Below are 19,397 nucleotides of genomic sequence, written 5' to 3'. Positions count from 1 at the left end.
TTTAAAATGAAGGTCATATTTTGGGGATGGAATAGAAATATTCAAAAGTTTAAGGACCAATTTAAAATGATGGTCATATTTTGGGACATATGATGCAACTAACTCAAATTTTAATGTGGAAAAGTGGAAACTTAGATGGAAGTATGGTTCAGAAATTTCACACTGAAAATTATTGAAAAAGCAGTGAAAGGAATAGACAATTGGATTGGGTCAAAAGAGATAAAAATTCATCAAAAACAAGTTGAAAGGGAAATGTTCACGTGCGGTAGTATTAATATACGGTTAAAAAAGATATTATCGGTTTTGTTATTGTTTAAATAACAAAATCGATAAAAAATGAACGAAAACATTATTAGGCAATACCGATTTTATTATTATTGGGCTTTTTAACTAGATTTTCAAAAAAATGACCGGAAACAATATTAGGCGCTAAAAATGATCGAAAACATTGTTAGGCGCTACCCATTTTATTATTTTTGGGTACTTTTACCAGAAATGTTAAAAAATGATGTTTTAGGTAAAAATAATAATTATTTTAAGTAAATTTTTTTACCGATTTTATTATTTAAATAATAATAAAACTAATATCACCTTATTTTAGTCTTATATTAAGGTGTCGCACCGTAAATCTTCCACAAATTAAAATCCATCCATTTGGTGTGCAATTTGATCACAAAAGTAATTGCCTAGCCGCTGACAAAACAATGTTTTAAATGCAAATAGCAGCTTTGACTAAAAGATCCCAATGGATCAGATTGAGCAACAAAATTTAGAAAATTGAAAAATTGATTTAAATTAAATTATGTGATTTAATTTGGATTTTTTTTAATTTGTGGCTCAATTTTGATTCAGTTTTAAAATATATATATATATATATAATTCGGTGCAGTTTTGGTTTTTTTTCATATAGAAATCGTTTGAACCGAATCAAACTGAATTTAAAAAAATATAAGAAAACAAGTATCCAAAACAAATTCATTTTGGTGAAAAAAATATAATATAAAATTTATATTTTATAAAATTTATTCAATGACTAATGAAAAGTAGAATGATACAAAAGAGTAAACTAGCTATTGGGTCACCATATAGTTATGTTTTGGTCACTATTCATTAAAAATAATGATGATGATGACGTGTCATGTAATGCCCTGAATTTCGAGTTGGGAGTTTCAGGTATAATTGATTTGGACTTTAGAATAATTTCCCTTAGCCCATAAAGAGATTGATCCAAGTGGCCTTGATTAGGCTTGAGATGAGCCCAACAAGCTTAGCAAGGAGAATATTTTAATCATGGACCAAAGAAGGAAGGACTAGGTGAACAATTATTCCAAATTTTCAAACAAAGGCTGATTCCCATTTAATTGGATGATATCACGTCTGTTAACTCCTTCTCTTTTTCCTCACAATTCTTTGTCTTCTTTCTCTCTTCATTAACAGATTATTCTTCTTCAAGGAATCAAGAAAAGGTTAAACCTTTAAGAAAATCGAGCATCCCTATGAATTCTAAGGTAAGAATCATGAACTACACCTCCTAAGCTTCAAATTAAGCCCTTTTTGCAAGGTTTGGGTAAGTTAACCAAAAATGAGTTTTAGTGGGGTTTAGGGAATCCTGAGTTCTTATTCATTTTATGAGATTCAAGTTGTAGGAAATCGTTTTTAGCTTCATCCTAAAATTTAAAATGAGCTTACAACTCACTAAACTTGTTTTGATTAGTGCAAGAGCAAGGGGAGAGCTCAAAGGCTAGAGGCAAGGGAAAGTTAACCCTTGGGTGATTTGGGAACATTTTTCAGTCACCTAGCTTCAAGGTAACATGTTTCTAAGTTAACCATACCACATGTAGATCATGGTATGTGCATTTTGGTATGTTTTGTTCATGTAAGCATGTAAGAGTAAATTAATGGTGAAATCCGTAATTTTGGTTATTTTGTTTGGGTGTTCGGGTTGAGGTGTTTTGAGTTCGTATAAATTACAAGTATCTGATACAAGTGAAAACAATCAAGATAACTCAATTCTCACCTAGAAATCAAGCAAGTTAGGATGAAATAAGATTTGCCTCTGTGTGATACTCGGGAAACGGCCAGGAAACCCGAGTTACTCTAGTATTATGACAATCGTCACTTGTTTGTGAATATCCGAATATTGTTTGTTTGGTACGCATCTGATGCACACAAATTTTAGGCCGTACCAATACAAGTTTTAATGCACGTAAATTCCATAATCGTACCATATGCTTGATTAGGTGCAGGATAGATTCTGATACATATAAATTTCGGACCTCACTTCGACGACTCGAGGATCCGAAATAAACTGAGGGCTATAAGTTCTTATGCACATAAATTTCGGTTCTTACCTCGAATCTATTTCATTTTAGATAGGTTAGTGTGTTGTCCGAGATGCACGTAAATTCCTCCGACCACACCACTTGGCTTATCTCATGTCTGTTATGTACTTTTGTATATTTATGACTTTGCACACTGCATGTTCATGAAATGAATGCATGTAATATTGCATAATTATTCTCGTGGCATTGAGCTTGTGAGCTCAGTGTATGGAATGTGTTTTCGTACGCATATTAGTAAAAGGATCGTTGAGGAGCCTACCGCATCCGTACATTCTAGACCAGAAGATTTACAAAGTATGTCTTGAGTCTATTTAGAGGGCATGTATTCTATATGGATATTGTGTATTCGAGTCATAACTCTATTTGATTTAAAACTCCATGGTTGTATTGCACGTATTTTAAATGACTCATATATTTTGTAAATGTTGAATTTTGATTTCTGTTGAAATTATGATGAGTTATTTTGATGTTTATAAATGCTTTTAAAAGAAATGTTTAGGTTGACCATTTCGGTGGTTCTGTGTGGCATTGTGATCCATGGATCTTCGGGTCGGACTAGATTAGGGTGTTACATGTCACCATAAAGATAATGCCACATCAACGTTAAAAAATAATTAAAAAATATCATGTCAATTCACCATTAATTTTTAGGTAAACTAAATATTTAGTCAGACAACAATCACTTTGATTTCGATTTAGTCATCCAACTATTATTTTTTTTCAAAATTATATCTAACATTAGGTTTTGTTACCAACCATTAAAAATAAGCATAATTTCTGACATGATAATTTTCTTTAATCTATTTTCCAATGATAACGTGTAATTACTTACTGTGACATATCAACGTCACCCTCATTTTTTTAACAGCAAATGACCAAAATAGAAGTAAAACTTAACTTTAAGTATGATTTTGAAAAAATAATAATTGGGTGGCCAAAACAGAATCAAAGTGATAGTTAGATGACCAAAATAGAACCAAAGTGATAGTTACATGGCTAAATGTGTAGTTTACTCTTAAATTTTAATAACAGGTGATCAAAAAAATTAAAAATAAAATTAGGTATGATTTTGAAATAAAAATAATTGACTGACCAAAACATAAACTAAATAATATGCAAGTGACCAAATAAGTAGTTTACCCTATAAAAATTATAAATCTAATAAAATTAAGCCCCAAAAAAATCAAATTTTATTGAAACCAGGAGAAATAAATAAGTCCGTTAAGGCCCAAGGAATCTCCATAAAAACCCTTTGCTTCTTCAAAATTTAGGGTTTCAGATTTGTCTAGAGAAGCCGCCGCCGTAGTCTCAGAACAGCAGAAGAAGCAAGCAATGGGTAACTAAACAAACACCTTTAAATTGTTTAGTGAATTTTCTTACATTTTCCAGTTTGTTTTGTGAAATCTGAACATGGGTTTTATGGTGTTTTTTCTTGTAATTATTAAATGAAAAACAGCGAGGATTAAGGTTCATGAGTTGAGGCAGAAATCAAAAACCGATCTTTTGGCTCAGTTGAAAGATCTCAAAGCTGAGCTCGCTCTTCTTCGCGTCGCTAAAGTTACCGGTGGTGCACCTAACAAGCTCTCCAAGATGTAACTCCATTTCTCTCCCATTTTGATTGTTTTACTATGTTTTAGGGTTGGATCTCATGTTTATGATTTTTGTTTAATTTGGTATATAAAGTGAAATCTGAGTTCTTATTTTATTTAGATTAATGGGTATTCTTTTGTTTTTACTAATGTTCTGTTAATTGTGTCCATTGTTTTTATGAATTCTTAGTGCATGATCTAGATTGCTTTTCATGTGAGTTTTATAGTAGAACATTTAAGCCGTCGGGGATTTGTTTTTATTCTCTGGGTGTTTTTGATTCTGAGTCTGGTGCCGGTATCGATGCAGCAAGGTGGTAAGGCTGTCCATTGCTCAAGTATTGACTGTAATCTCACAGAAGCAGAAGGCTGCATTGAGGGAGGCATATAAGAAGAAGAAGTTCCTGCCTCTTGATCTTCGTCCCAAGAAGACCCGAGCCATCCGCCGAAGGCTTACCAAGCACCAGGTAGCGGCGGAGTGCCATCCTTTTGATTTTGTTTTAAGTTATATCTTTTGCTTGTTACCAGCATTGGATTACCGAAGCCACCTGCGTCATTGAAACTTCAAGTATCGTTTTTGAAACATCGGTTGTTTTGCATGGCAGGCATCATTGAAGACTGAAAGGGAGAAAAAGAAGGAAATGTACTTCCCAATGAGGAAGTATGCCATTAAGGTGTAGGGGTAGGAGCTCTCACATCCCATTTACTTCCAATTAGTTCTCACTTTCTAGTGGTGTGCTCGTAGACTCGATCTGTCGTTTTGTTTGATTTTAATGTTTGTCAACTCTTTTTCCTTGTCAAGATTGTGATCATTTTGATGTAGTGGTAATCGATGAGTTTTTGCTTTTGTTGACGAGGTATTGAAATCCAATTGCTGTGAGAATAGTGCTTTTGGTTTTTTTTTAAGGATCGATCACAAAATCCGGTATCGTTTAAGGCAGCAGAGGTACAAGATTAGAGCCTGGATATAGAATCACATGAATTTAAAGATCAACATTGATAAACTGTAAAAATATGGGATCACTTATGGCTGTCAACCCGTTGAGGAACGGGTTGCGAATCGGAACATGCTTCAAGGACATGTTTCGAAGAATCTATGGGAGCTTCTGTCGTCCATGTCTCGTTTGTAACCATTAACCCCAAAACCCTAAACTCTTATCACTTAACCTTTAAATCCTTTAAACCCTAAATCTTAAACCTCTAAATCCATGAAACCCTAAACTCTAAAATATTGAATAAATGTGTTTATAAAGTGTATAAATCATTGATTAAGAAAATTTTGAATACATGTAATTATTTCATACTATTACTATTATAAGGAAAATTATTGTAGATATGAATTTTTTCAATCTAAGGTAGGTTGTCTTTGAGTTTAGAGTTGTAAATGATTGAGTTAAATATTGTTGAGTTTGACTTGAAATGAATTTGATTCGAAATGAGTTTGATTCGAAAAATTTAATATTGAATTTTACATTGTTTAAGTAGATCTTAACCTATATATATATAGGTAAACTACTTGAATGACCACCCAATTATGAGGTTGGTATCGAAATGACCACACTTTCAAATCTGCGTCAGTATGGCCATTGAAGTATTTAAATGGGTTAATATAGCCACTACCCGTTAACATTTGACCGAAGTGTTAACGTGGCAATTAATAAAATTAGTAAAATTATACAGTTGATCATTAATACTTGGGTTACTTTAAATATATCAATTCTTTTACTAAACGTACCAAAAGATTAGTGTAATGATTATGTTTTTTCTATTTTTTTATTAAAACACCCAAAGATTAATATAATGATTATGTTTTCCCTTTTTTTATTAAAGCTTTTTATCATTATGTAATAATGATGCCTTTTTTATTTTTTTATTAAAATTTTCTATTAAGGTTTTTTTCATTATTAAAGTTTTCTATTAAAATATTTTTTTATTTATTTCTTTATAAAAAAAAAGCAAATACTAATACATTCATTGATAAAAAAAACTAGAATTACAATGAATTGAAATTACACTTCTTTTTTTTCGTATTCATTTCCCTCTTTTCGAATGATTTTCCCAAAAGAAAGGCCCCACGATTTAGTCTTTGCCTCCAGTCTGTTGAAGAGCCCCCTTTGTTTTCATGTTTTCTACTTGCTTCCTCCCTCCGAATCGTTCGAATGCCTCTATTTATAAGGAGTTTTTGGGTTACTTTTATAATGGATTCCCACTAGTTGATAAATAATGGTAGAGTAACTTTTTGTAGGTGAGTGTGATGTGTAGGAAGGAATGGGCAGCTCGTTGGGTGTTGTGCAGGTGAGTGTAATTTCAATTTATTGTAATTCTAGTTTATTTATCAATGAATGTTTTAATATTTGCTTTTTGTATACATGTTGAAGAAATAAATGAAAAATATTTTAATAGAAAACTTTAATAATGAAAAAGACCTTAAAAGAAAATTTAAAAAATAATAAAAAAGACATCATTATTATATAATGATAAAAAAAATTTAATAAAAAAAAAACATAACCATTACATTAATCAATCATTACATCAATCTTTTGGTAGATTTAGTAAAATAATTGGTATATTTAGACTAACCTTTTAATTAAATGAATTTCTCCACCAATCAAACAAGAATCAGAGAAATAATGTTGCTTGGGAGAAATGATCCCAAACCCAAAACCTTGGATCAAGAGTCGGCATGGCTAAACCATTTTGTTATTAGTCTGACAAAACTTTCATTTATCTTGTTTTAAATTTTACATAAATAATAAAATAATAATATTTTAATAAATAAATTATAGGATAAACTACTTGAATGACCACCTAAATAATATTCTAATAAATAAATTATTAATTAATGTAAATTTTAAAAATAATAAATGAATAACAAACTTCGTTAAAAAATAATATATAATTTAAACTCATTTAAAAATAAATTAGTATTAAAATATAAAAAATTAAATTATATATTATTTTTAAAATTAAATTAATTATTATAATTATTTTTAAAATATATAATTAAATTATTAATAAAAAATAGAAAAAAATTAATTTAATTTTAAAATATAAAAAATTTAAACTATGCATTAATTTTTAAATTAATTTAATTTTTTTACCATTTTTTAAATGAGTTTAAATTATTTATTAATTTTTATATATTAATTATTATAATTATTTTTAAAAAATATAAGCAAATTATTAATGGAAAATAGAAAAAAATTATTTTAATTTTAAAATATAAAAAATTTAAACTATACATTAATTTTTAAATTAAATTAATTTTTTTTACCATTTTTTAAATGAGTTTAAATTATTTATTAATTTTTATACGAAGTTTTTTATTAGTTTTTATTTTTAAACCTTGCATTAACTAATAACTTATTTATTAGAATATTATTTATGTGGTCATTCAAGTAGTTTATCCTATAATTTATTTATCAGAATATTATTATTTCATTGTTTATTTAAAATTTATACTATGATAAATAAAAGTTTTGTCAAACTATTAATAAACAAAGGGTTTGACTCAATGGTTTAGGCATGCCCAGCCTTGATCCAAGATTTTGGGATTGATTCCCCAAGCAACATTACCCAACTTCTATATTCTAAAGAAGAAAAATGAAGTATGCCAGAATTACACAGAAAAAGAAGAGAGTTGCAAAGGCCAATGACAAATGGAGGGAAGTGTAGGGATGGGTATGGGTCGGGTCGGGTCGGGTTGGGTTGGGTTGGGTTTCCGGCCAATTCAACCTAACCTAAAAATTTTATATCCTTCACTTGAAACTTGACCTGACCCTAGTTTATGATCATTTCACCATACCCGAAATCCGACCCACTTTTGAGATAAAACCCGACTCCATACTCGAAATAATATAAAATTATTAATTTTATTCAATAAAATAGGGAGTTAATTGAAAAAAATAATATAAAGAAGGGTATTATTGCAATTAGTCCTAAATATATGTTATTTTATATTATTTTTGGGTCAGGTCGGGTCGAATATTTTTTCACCCTAAACACGAATCCAACTCGTTCCGATCTGAACCCGAACTTAAAAAAATCCAAACCTATCGGGTCATGTCGGAATTTGAGTCTCGTGCCCATCCCTAGTGGGGTTAGGGGATTTTTAAATATAATAATTTATTTTAAATTTAAAAAAACTTTAAAAATAAGAACGCATATCATTTAACAAAAAATTTTAACGATTGGTACAGTCGGGTCACTTAAGATGTTAACATTTATAACGTTAGACATTTAGATTAATAAAAAATAATTTAAGCACCTTTGAGCACTTATTTTGATATTAAGTCTAATTCCTTTGACAATGGATGACCAAAATAAAACCGTAACATAACGTTCGATATAACTTTTAAAAAAATAATCAGATGATCAAAATAAAATGGTACAAGTAATTAAAATACAAAATACGTAGTCCACCTTTTCTTTTCATTACAACATTGGAGTGCATGTTTATTAGACATTCCTCTTAGTGCTCAACAGTTAGAGCTGGGTAGATGGGCTAAGGCCCGCGAGCTATCCGTTTAACTTGCGACCCGAGCGGGCTTCGGGCTTTAAAAATTGAAGATCGTTTAAATTGCGGACTTTTTAGCTCAGACCGTTAAACCCGCGGGTTTAATGGGTATAACCGCGGGCTATCCGTTAAACCCGCTTAATTTAAAATTTATAAAATTTTAGAGAAAATAAACTTAAAGAATTTTATAGAAAAAGAAAATAAATTACCTATAAATATGGTGTTACTTATAACTATTATAATTCTTAAATTTATTAGGACGTTTGTCATAATTTTACCATTTCTTGATATTTTTTTCATTTAAATATACATCATTATCATTTTGGTATTTAAAGATTTTTTTATTTAATTTTGACCTTTATATTTTTTTTTCATGAAGTATGTTATCAATTTTGTTCTTTAATTATAAAAAGTCACGTAATATTCTAATAATATATCACATGATACGTAATATTTGAATTAAAAGTAAGAAAAAAAGTAAAAAGAAAAAAAATTGAAAACATACTTTCAACTTTTAAAGACTTTTACAAAATAAATATATTTTAATAAATTAATGACTCATATTTTATCAATTTTAGTATAACTGTATCTTTCAAATTTACTCTTATACTGTAAGTATTTTATTTTATATTTTCATATTATGTTTTAGTATTTCTCTAAAGTATCCATAAAATACAATTATTACGAACACTTGACAACTTTCTTGTAAGATTTGTATAATGTTTGACTTTGTTGAATTTTTATGTTTGAATTTATACTTTCAGACACTTCTGTGTCTTCATATTATAGCCTTGAATAATCGTGTTTTATAAAAGTATAATGTGATTATTGTTTTATTTGTGTTTCCAATTTGGTGATATAAGTTAATATTTTTTTTTTAATTTGAGTTTAAGAAATTATATCATTATATATATATATATATTAATGATTAAAAAATTAAAAAAAATATTATTTTATAATCATTTCCGGCTATTTAAAATAAAATTTAAATATTATTTATTATTTTGACGGTGCTACCTTCCTTTTCAAGTTGCTCGATCATTTTTAAAGGTGTAGTAAGTTAAAACATTATTTTTTATTCCATTTAAAGCATTTAAAATTATTTTTATTAAACGGGCCGCGAGTAATCCCGTTTAGCCCGTGGGTTAAATGGACGGGCTGCGAGCCTTAAAATTCAAAACCGTTTATGAATGCGGGCTTTTTAGCCCACTCCGTTTAAGCCCGCACCGTCAAAACCCGCGGGCTAAACGGACGGGTAGCCCGTATACCCACCTCTATCAACAACATCAAATTTATCCATTTAGAATTGCCTTTTTCTTTTAGTTTAAAGTTTGATAAAAACTGGGAAAGTTTCACGTGCGACAGCTTTAATATACGACTAAGGAAATGCGTTATCGGTTTTGTTATTATTTTTTTAACAAAATCGGAAAAAATTACCGGACACACACATTATTATTTCTACCGGTTTTGTTATTATTGCCGCTTTACCGGTTTTATTAATATATCCGGTAAAACGCTACATAAATTATTATCTTTTCTACTGGTTTTGTTATTTTTGGGCATTTTACCAGAAATGTTAAAAACGTTAATATTTTAGATAGAAATAATAATGTTTTAGGTAATTTTTTTATCGGTTTTGTTAAAATAATAATAATAAAACTGATAATGTCTTTCTTTAACCGTATATTAAGACTACCGCACGTGAGACTTTTCCAATAAAAACCCACTAAGCAAAAAAAGACAGAAAAGCAAGACCACCTGAAAGGCTATTTTGTCTTGCCCGTCTAGCTCAGTTGGTAGAGCACAAGGATTTTAACCTTGTGGTCGTGGGATCAAGTCTCACTGAGGGCAATTCATAACGGAGATCTTCCACGGAAGCTGCTCTCAACCTGGCGTTGAGGGCATCCTACTACCCTACCTCCCCTTACCTAATTACATATGAGAATAGGGTCAGCTAATTTTATATGTTTTTCTGGAAACCCATGGCGGCTTCTAATTTAAAGAGCTCAGATAAATTATCAGTTTTAGTTCGTTTTAATATTTTAATTTTTTTTTAAATTATATATAAAGTTTTTTTTCTTGTTTCATTTTAGTACTTCAACATCAAAGACTTTGTTTTTTGTTTTATTTTAGTACCTTCATTCAAATTTTAATGTTAAGTTTTTTAAAATTAAAAGTTTAAGTATTAGAACGAATCAAAACTGATAGTTTCGGTACTAAACAAGCTAATTTTTTTACAGTGGGATACTAAAATGAAATGAAAATTAAATGTTATGTATGGTTGTAAAAAAATTAGAAGTTTAGGTATTAAAACGAACCAAAACTTATAATTTAGGTATTAAATGCTTAATTTACCCTTGTTTATATCAAAATAATACTTAAAAATTAATTTTCATAATAGCATTCATTTCTGTCATATAGAACGAAGGTGTGTTTACGTAGCAACGTCTTTTGAAAGGTTTTTCTTCGAGAAAGTGTATTTGCTCACGTGACAAGTCTCATGGGTAGTTTCTCTAATGCTAACATCATCCTGGTAGGCCTAGGTGACCTATCACGTAAGCAAATGTGTTTTCTTGAGAAATAAACTTCCGAAAGGTACTATCAAGTAGGCACATCTTCGTCTTATGTGAAATAAATAGATGTCATTTTAAAAATTAAAGATTCTCCTATTGCTATTTTGATATAAAAAGAATAAAAGAGTATTATTTTAATAATTTAGCCCATTATTTTCCCAAATTTATTTTTAGCTTAATATGTAAATTAGTCCTTTATATATACATATTTTTCACTTTACACCTTAACTTTATTCTTCATTTTATTTCTTACCATTTGATAATATAGGTTTTCTTTATGTTAGCTACCACGTGTTCGAATGTATCATATATAGATTCTGTTTGTAAAATTAATTTTCACCCTCATTATTAGGGGCGAATAAAACTTGACTCGACTCGAATGTACTTCGAGTTGTAATTTCATAAACTCAACTCGATTCGAAAAAATTTCAAGTTCAAATCGAGTTGTAAAATACAACTCAAATAACTCGAAATTTTTAGTAATTAGTAGATTGATTTTCAAGTTTGATTCGAAGTGTGAATTGAGTCACTCGACTTTATATGATATATGTAGATCATATATTAAAAAATAAATATATATATATATATATGTATTGTATATGATTATAAAATATCAATTTAATCAAATAATGTCATAATATTGTAAATATTTATAATTATTATAAATTTAAATGAGAACCTGAAAATTTGACTCGACTTGACTCAACTCAAATTTTATAAACTCGACTCGAAAAAAATTCAAGTTAGCTCCGAGTTATAAAGTAGGACTCGTCACCTAGAATTATTTAAATTTTTTTTACTCGAATCGATCGAACGCTCATCTCTACTCATTATATTAAATAATAATTTATTTTAAAACACACGTTAAAATTATATGTAGAGATGATTAGACCCAGATATCCAGGAGCCATGTTTTGTTAAAGCTATTACTTTTATCATTTTCAACGGTTTGAATTATATGTAGAGATGATGCAATGTCCGATAGGATTGCATTATTTCTTTTGGATAAATTACGAGTTTAATACTTAAACTATCAGTTTGGATTTGTTTTAATATCTAAACTTTTATTTTTTCTTCAAAATATGCATAATGTTTAGTTTTTGTTTCATTTTAGTACTTCATCGTTAAAAACTTGACGGTACTGCATTTTTATGGATAAATCACATCATTCAACTATCTTCTCACCCTTATTTCGGTACTAAAGTTTAACATTTTTCAATTTATATATTTAACTTTCAAATTGCTCATATTTTAATCACGCTTATCTATTTTATAAATTTTTTGTAACATGACATTTATTATTATTTTATTAATATAATTTAAAATAAAAAATAATAATTTTGAAAGTTATAGTTATTAAATTAGGAGTAATTTGAAAGTTAAGTAATTAAACAAAAAAATTAAACTTTAGTGACCAAAATAGGAGTGAGAATATACTTTAGTTATGAATGATGTAATTTACCCATAAAAAAGGTGACACGTGAAAATCGTCCGTTAAGTTTTTAAGGGCGATGTATTAAAACAAAAATAAAAACTAAATGTTAAACATGATTTTGAAAAATTAAAAATTTAGATACTAAAACAGACCAAAATTAATAATTTAGATACTAAACATGTAGTTATCTTTATTTTTTATAGAAAAGCAGCCCCAAAAATTTTGAAGAGATAAATTATTATAATAATCGAGAAAATAGTTGCGAGAATAACAAATAAGATGAAAATAAATATAACAATATTTAAGTAAAAATAATATGAGATTGTTTGATTTCTTTGTGATTTAAAGGTTGTCAATAACCAGTTGGTCTAGTGGGATGAGACACTAGGTCCCTTAAGCAAGGTTAGAGGTTCGAATCATGGCGTTTGCGATTGGAGTAAACTGGGTTGGGAGGGTCGCACTCGCCTTTGTAGTACCCGATCTGGATTAGTCGGTTAATAGATTGGATACCAGTTATTATAAAAAAGAAGTTACAGAATAGTCATTTGACTATTCATATGATCCAAACTCGTCATTTTTCGTTAAAAAATTGTGTTTGTCTGAGCTAGACGTTAACATGTTTACTGAGATAGGATAAAATTTAATCACTAAACTGTTTGAATTATATTTTGTGGATCCACTTTCTATTTACATTATGTCTTCGAGCAATGCTTGAAATATTATGTCGTCGAGTCGATGCTTGAAAGCCACAGTGGTGCCATCAAATATCATTAAAATATTATTTTATTAAATCGCAAGTCAGCAAAGTTAACGTCCAACTCAGACTACCATCAGTTTTTTAACAGAAAATAACGAGTTTGAAACATATAAATAGTCAGGGGACTTAACAAAATAACGTCTTATAGTCGGAGGACTATTTTGTAACTTTTAATAGTTGGAAACTCAACAAAGCATCGTCCTATAGTTGAAGGACCATTTTATAACTTTAAATAATAAAAGGCTCAACAAAACTGTATTTTATAATCGAGGAACTATTTATATACTTCATCCTCCTTTTTATTAGCGTTTAATTAGAAGTAAGAATTCACATTAAATAAGATTGTTTATTATATGAATCTTCTTTCTCTTAAATAATTTCGATATTATAATTACTTTATCTCTTCTAGCCATGCTTTTCAATTTTAAAAATTTGCACGTAAATTTTAATATTCCTGTTTTTTTATCTTATTTATTTTAGGTATAATAACAAAATTACTCCCAACGTTTGTATAAATGGTCACTTTGCCCCATCCTTTTTTTTAGCAAAACCTTCCATGGTTGGATGAAAATGTTAATTGATTATCTATCAATCATCCCGATGTGGCAAGTAGGGATGGCAAACGGGTACAGTTTCGTGGATTTCGCACCGCATCCGCTCTAATTGGGGCGGGGATGGGTATAATTTTAGCGGGTAGTGGGCGGGTGTAGATTTAGAAAGTGGTACCCGTCGCGGGTGGTGAGCGGGTAATGGGTTTGAGACATTACCCGCCCCGCATCCGCCCGCCCCACATCCGCCCGCCCAATTAAATATCCATTAAATTTTGGATCATTATGAATTTATGTGTAATTTTAGAGACTAATTTATAAATTCTAATATTGTATAAGATATAACATGTAATTTATCCAACTCTCCAACAAATGGCAAAAGATATTTTGGGCATTCTTGTCTCCATTGTCCCATCAAAATCTGCATTCAGTATAGGTGGAAGAGTAATTGGTCCTTATCGTAGTCGACTACCTCCGGAGACGATTGAAGCATTAATGTATGCTTAAAATTGGTTTTGGGCCGATATTAAAGGTAATATTATTATTTAATTTATATTAGTTGTCAAATTGTGCTTAATTATCTTATTAAAGTTTAGTTACTAACTTAGATTAGTTTTACTTTCTATTATATATGTAGGTAATAGTGAATTTAAATTGGAGCGCTCTCTGTTGGAGGAAATAGAGAATGATGATTGTAATACTGGAGTATTATATGTCACAAATATTGCCTGAAATTTTAGAATGTTGTGCCAAAAAACAAAAACATTATGTGTTTGTCATTTATGTTTCTAGACTTTAATTATGTCCTTTATTATTGTGTTTTATGTATTTTAAGATATATATTAACACTTAACTTAGATAATCCTTAAATTATTTTATTATGTTTCTTAATGGACATGTTTTTTTATGTTTGTTGCTTATGTATAACTTAAGTTTGTTGTCAGGCGGGTCTAGACGGGTACGTCGCTAGTGGGTAGTGGGTGTAGATTTGAGAATGTACCCGCATGGACGGGTGTGGATTTGAAAATTTGTACCTATCATGGGTGGTGGGCGGGTGGTGGATTGAAAAATATTAGGTGGGTATGGGAATGGGGGAGAAGGTATCCGCACCCGACCCGCCCGTTTGCCATCTCTAGTGGCAAGTCCATGTGTGATGCCACTCCAACAAAAAAATATTTTTAGAGTAAACTATAATTATAATTAATTACATGTACATTTATTAAAAAATATATATATTTAAAAATATTTTTGATGAAGTGGCATCACAAATGGACCAGTCACATCAATAAAAAACGTTGATTGTTAATCAACTAACGATTTGCATTTACTGAGGAGATACTTTGCTCCAAAATAAAACGTTGGGAGCTAAAATGCTCCCAAAAAAATATAAGGGGCAAAGTGATAATTTTTACAAATATTGGGGGTAATTTTATTATTATGCCTTCATTTTTTTTCCAAAAAATATTTGTTTCCGAATCTCCGACACAAACCCGAGTCCGAGTAACATAGATTATCGTATCTTTTCAGCCCCTCCAGGGGTCCGGTCTCTCTTGATCTTGGAAAACTGCCATGTTAGAATCCGACAATGAGTAGAATCCGACATCACCGGCCGGCTTTCTCGAGCTCATCTGAGACTGCTTGCAATGTGCAATGGCTCCCTGGATCGGATTCGGACTCTCAATCTTTACTTTCACACTGCTGCTTCCGTTAAGAAACGGCAGGTAACGAAAACCGTTCGAATTCAAAGACGAAGACGACGAAGAAGTCGAAGACTCGTTCGTCGAAGAATGTTGTTCGATCACCATCGAAAACAACCTCCTATGCCGATTGCTCTGTCCGTTTCCGGCGCCATTATCGACCAACTTCTTCGATTTTTCCCGATTCATTTGTCCGAATAGGCTCCGGTTCGGTTTCGGAACCGTCACTCTATCCCCATCCTTTGCTACTGCAGATGACTCGTACGAGCAACCGGATTTCCTGAAAAGGGCTTTGAGATAAGCCCTGGAAGCCTTAAGCCTTGAACTCAGCTTAAGCATTTTAGTCCACGACTTCTTCCGGTTTTCGTCTCCGTCGATACACCGGCTCACGTCTGTCTCGGCCCAGCACTCGTAAAACGAGTACTCGACCGGACTAAGCTCCCTACTAACAGTACAAGAGTCACAAGGCGAGACGTTGCAGGATTCAAAAGGAGTTGGTGTAGTAATAGTGGTAGCTAATGGGGTGCCATAAGATTCTCGGCACACACCATTTTCGTCCCCGTAAACCGAACCGAAACCCGGTTCGGATATTTCGAGGAGATGAAGAGGGAGGAGGTTGCCTTTGTAGAAGAGTTCATCAGCAGGGGAAGTTGTGGACTCTCTCTCCATGGAAAGAGAAGACATTTGGAACTCAAATTCTCTTGAGGGCCTGGAATTGCTGAAAATATTGGAAAATGAAGTGATTTCCATGTCAATGTATTCATCATCTTCTTCAGGGACATTCTCTGTGAAGCTCACTGCCATTTTCAATGTTTTTTTTAGGAACCAATCTCTGTGCAAGAATCTTAGTTTTGAGAAGAGAGGGAGGTGATTGCACGCTTATAGTGCTAGCCGTGCTACACTACAATTTTTTAAAAAAAAATTTAATTAATTAATCTAGTTTGAGGAGTATTATTTATAGAGTGAATTACGATTTTAGTACCTAGACTATCAGTTGTAATATGTTTTAGTACCTAAACTTACAATATTTCAAAACTATACATAAAGTTTAGTTTTTGTTTCATTTTATTACCCACTATTAAGAATTTTTAAATTTTTTTATTTTAGTATTCCCATTCAAATTTTAGTGTTAAGTTTTGGAAAAAAAATTGAAAGTTTAAGTATTAAAACTGACCAAAACTGATAGTTTAGTTACTAAACGCTTTAAGTTTTTAACGGGTGGGTACTAAAATGAAATGAAAATTAAATTTTAGATATGATTTAAAAAAAAATTAAAGTTTAGGTATTAAAACGGACCAAAACTGATAGTTTAAGTACAAAATGGATCAAAATTTAGTGCTAAGTTTTGGAAAAAAAAACAATTAAAGTTTAGGTACTAAAACAGACTAAAACGGTTAGGTACTAAAATGAAATGAAAACTAAACTTTAGACTCGGCTCGAACTTGAAAATCAGTCCACTAATTACTAAAAATTTCAAGTTATTCAAATCTTATTTTATAAATCAAATTTTTTTTTATTCAAGCTGAATTTATGAATCGAGTTTAAAATTTTAATTTTTTCGAGTGGAGTTTTGCTCACCTCTACTTATACCTAACACATTCAAATACAACATACTCATTTTTAATAGTTTAGGGGTGATTATAATGTAGTATCTGTTTAGAATCTTTCTTAATCGTTGACAACACATACCCTGCAACTACAGCTGCTTGAACCCGAGACCTCTAGAAAGATCAATACTCTGTATTATTATTAAAGTCACTCAATGAATTTAACACATACTCGTATTTGATGACTACTACATCTGTATTTTTAGTTGGTTGGATATATGTAAACATACATACGCTTCCATATTTGCTTTGGTCATGAATTCTAGATTCGTAAGGCAAAAGGTTACGAGGGCAGACCCGAATTTCAAAACCAGGTTTTCTATACATGTCTGCTCCAATGGCTGCGAAAAATAAAAAAAAGAAATAGGGAGAGAAAAAAGTTCATTTTTTTATTTCATAAACTAATAGGGACTAAAAGTCAAATAATACCTTTTTTAATTTACATGTTTCCACTGCTTTGTTGCTGGATTCCTGGGTTTGTTTTCTTCACTTTGTATACATTATTTTCATTCACTTTATCCTTAAAATCACTGATTGGTCTAATTATCCTCTCAATCCTTATATATTTTGCAGATTTTGAATGTGGTCCCCCATTTTATTTGGTAACATGGTCAGTTTGAAAAATAAGGTCTTTTTTTTTTTCATTTTGGGATTTAGATTTAAGGCTAATTTAAATCAGCTATCATTTTCCTTATTTCAGTTAGGGACAGAAAAATGTAGCTTTATCTTTAAAGAAGTCCTCATCTTACTCTGCCTGAACAAAACTACATACTCATCCATGGAGTAGATAATTTAGTAGCTCGGAATTCTTTACTCTTAAAAACCTAAGCCGAGTCGAGTCGCAACTACTCGACTCAACTTCAATTAGTTATTCACTACATGAAATAGCAAAACTCAAGTCGAGTCGAGTTGTCATCCGACGTAATTATGTCGTACCCTACTTGTCCGAGTTTCGCCTCATATCTTTCTATTAATGGAAACCATTTTGCCCTACTATCCCCCCTACGTGGGTAAAGAAAAAGTTTGTCCAAAGCAAGCAACAAGGGTATTGCTAAGTTGATATGGGGCATAATTATGATAAACTCTACCTTGTTTAAGGCAAAGTGTCTTTCGCAGGGTCACTCAATATAGCAAAATAAAGGAACCATTATCCGAAATCGAAATGAATATTGAATAAAGATGTGTCTGACATAATATATTAATTTTTTTTCTCAAAGTTTATCAGAGAAAAACGATGCAATAAAAACAGTACAGTTGCTAGAAAGAACCTGTTGGAAGAGATAGTGGGGTTGGGAAATTCTTTTCCTCCCATCCCCCCTACCATTGAGTGGCGTGGTATCATCAGATCTCAGCTCCCTTTGAAGTTCATCGAACTCCCAATCCCATATCTCATTGGCCGAGTAGCCTTGGCTATCATTCCCAAACTCCGACTCCAGCTGTGCCAATTCTGCTTCATAATCTAGCAGCGGCTGTGCTTCAGGATTATCCTCTGTAGCTTCAGGTTTAGGTTGTGTTGATTCCGGAGTTGTTTGTATTTCCTCAATAGGAATATCAGCCCTTGGAGTCTCCAATTCCAAAGATGTTTCCTCAGGTTCAATTTCCAGAAAACAAATTACAGCCAAACAAACATACCCTAAATTGATCTCTTTCTTCCCGAACATCCAGTAGTCGTGCAGTAGCAGTAGCCAATGAGATATTAACCTACACATGTTTCACCGAAATGATAACGGGACCGAATCCACCTTTTTACAGAAAAGGGTTGTTAAAAACAGATAGAACTTTCAACAGCATGAACTTGGTGGAGGTTTAAAACCTGAAGTTTTCCAAGATGCCTTGTTTTCATGGTTGTATGTGAGTTCCACTACTTAACAACTTGAAATAACTCTCAATCATCACAAATCAAGTTGAACCAATGATCATTAAAACATGTTTAAGCAATACAATGAAATAAATCATACGGAGAAATCATTTTTATATGTCATAATAGTTGATTTCCGAGCTTTAGTACTTCAATCACCCCCAAAAGTAAATAAGTATATAAAAGCTCTGCTTCAGTAAAGCATACAGTAACCTCCAAATCATGAATAAGTATAAACAAAAGAAAGGAAAATTGTAAAAGTGAAAAAGAGGGAACAATATACTATACTTTGAGGTAATGGAAAAAAAAACATGCAAAATCATGTTGCAGATTTTCCAACATGTAAGAAACAACTAGAAACAGAATGCAGTAGAATAACCTTCTTCAGGTCTGCTTCAAGTTCATCTCTTTGTCTCTCCAGCGCTGAAATCTCAGCTACTATTTCCTGGATATTGTTCACTAGAAGAAAACTTCACAT

General features: G+C 31.0%; 2 protein-coding genes across 2 annotated transcripts; one reads left to right on the top strand and one right to left on the bottom strand.

Moving 5' to 3' along the window:
- The first annotated feature begins 3,559 nt into the window (after positions 1-3,559).
- Positions 3,560-4,781, top strand: LOC120176437 (60S ribosomal protein L35-like). Its single transcript, XM_039182868.1, has 4 exons — positions 3,560-3,678; positions 3,799-3,934; positions 4,239-4,395; positions 4,534-4,781. The coding sequence occupies exons 1-4, from the start codon at positions 3,675-3,677 to the stop codon at positions 4,606-4,608; spliced, it is 372 nt and encodes a 123-aa protein (XP_039038799.1). The 5' UTR covers positions 3,560-3,674; the 3' UTR covers positions 4,609-4,781.
- Positions 4,782-15,267: 10,486 nt separating this feature from the next.
- Positions 15,268-16,258, bottom strand: LOC120176568 (probable membrane-associated kinase regulator 4). The gene has a single exon (XM_039182978.1). It carries the CDS (start codon positions 16,256-16,258, stop codon positions 15,281-15,283), a length of 978 nt encoding a protein of 325 aa, XP_039038909.1. The 3' UTR covers positions 15,268-15,280.
- Positions 16,259-19,397: the final 3,139 nt, after the last annotated feature.

The sequence above is a fragment of the Hibiscus syriacus genome, unplaced genomic scaffold (genome assembly GCF_006381635.1).
Source record: "Hibiscus syriacus cultivar Baekdansim isolate YM2019G1 unplaced genomic scaffold, ASM638163v2 tig00112249_pilon, whole genome shotgun sequence".
Lineage (NCBI taxonomy): Eukaryota > Viridiplantae > Streptophyta > Magnoliopsida > Malvales > Malvaceae > Hibiscus > Hibiscus syriacus.
The sequence above is the reverse complement of the archived record's forward strand: the minus strand, read 5'-3'. Positions and strand labels throughout refer to the sequence as shown.

What these genes read in the sequence shown, in the direction of transcription:
- LOC120176437 (XM_039182868.1), top strand. An exon ending in CCTAACAAGCTCTCCAAGAT is followed by an intron (nt 3,935 to 4,238) that starts GTAACTCCATTT and finishes GTATCGATGCAG; the next exon opens with CAAGGTGGTAAGGCTGTCCA. An exon ending in GAAGGCTTACCAAGCACCAG is followed by an intron (nt 4,396 to 4,533) that starts GTAGCGGCGGAG and finishes TTTGCATGGCAG; the next exon opens with GCATCATTGAAGACTGAAAG.
- LOC120176568 (XM_039182978.1), bottom strand. Translation starts at nt 16,258, where the DNA reads ATGGCAGTGAGCTTCACAGAGAATGTCCCTGAAGAAGATGATGAATAC.